At 41.7% G+C, this 1077-nt stretch overlaps 1 protein-coding gene across 1 annotated transcript in view; it reads right to left on the reverse strand.

Annotated features, from left to right (window-relative positions):
* Mbd4 (methyl-CpG binding domain 4, DNA glycosylase) overlaps window positions 1–1077 on the reverse strand; it is a 13457-nt gene that overhangs the window by 4894 nt on the left and 7486 nt on the right. Inside the window, exons 4-5 of the mRNA XM_021164723.2 lie at window positions 425–499; window positions 191–325 (exon numbers count right to left, since the gene is read on the reverse strand). Of these exons, the coding sequence (XP_021020382.1) occupies window positions 191–325; window positions 425–499 (210 nt within the window). The remainder of the gene's footprint in view (window positions 1–190; window positions 326–424; window positions 500–1077) is intronic.

Here is a 1077-nt window from a genome sequence, read left to right on the forward strand (position 1 = left end):
AAAAAAAAAAAAAAAAAAAGAATGTTGGCCGTTATCCAGTCTAATGTTTGCGTAAGTAAAGAGTTCTGAGGGCTAAAAGGGAAAGGCCTTGTCTGACATCACAAACTCAAAACGTACCTTGAACTTAGGCTTCTTACCCAGCTTAGGTATCTCCCTTCTAACCAGGACAAGATGACAATGACCCACAAACCTGAGGTCCGATTGAGAAATATAGTCGCGATGAGGAGCTTCCATGGGTCATGGAAAAGTATTTCTTGAACAAGATTAAAAGGTGACCGAGGAGGGGTCCATTTCTTGAAGGATTTGCGCCTTGGGGGGCTAAGAGCTACAAAAATATAGGGTTGTCAAAGTTGTTCTCATAAAAGACTTGGAATGTCCCCCGTGCCCCTGCCCCCGCCCCATTCTGCTTAGGGAAAGGTGGTACCTTCTTTGTTGTACTTGCTGGAAAAATACAGGCTTGTTTTCCTTTTTTCTACTTGTGTCCGTGGGATGCTGTCTTCTGAGAAGCAAACATAGTTTATAGTCTACACCTTAGGGAATGCTGAGGATAGCCTAGGCTACATAAATCACCCTAAGTCCACTAATGTATCCGTTAGGCTTTATTTTATCTCCACTTTATTCATAAGGAAACTGAGGCACAGAGAAGCTAAATGAGTCCCAGGTCATACAGCTAGTGTGAGAGCTGCAGAGGGAATGCAGGCAGGCCAGCTCAGGATCAGGGGTCACTGGTGTCCTATGATTTACATGGCCAGCTCACAGTGTAGAAAACTGCAACAGTCTGAATATTCTAGTATATTTGTACAATGTGGTCATTAAAATGTCGAGACTCTATCATGAATATTTTCTACTGTTATTTACTTCAAATAGGAAAAAAAGAGGCAAGATTCTACATATGATCTCAATTTTATAAACATGAATTTATATGTGTACGTATGCACACACATAGACACTAAGAACAGAATCACGATGGTACAGTGTTTTGTTTTTGTTTTTTTTTTTGGTTTTTCGAGACAGGGTTTCTCTGTGTAGCCCTGGCTGTCCTGGCACTCACTTTGTAGACCAGGCTGGCCTCGAACT

The sequence above is a fragment of the Mus caroli genome, chromosome 6 (genome assembly GCF_900094665.2).
Source record: "Mus caroli chromosome 6, CAROLI_EIJ_v1.1, whole genome shotgun sequence".
Lineage (NCBI taxonomy): Eukaryota > Metazoa > Chordata > Mammalia > Rodentia > Muridae > Mus > Mus caroli.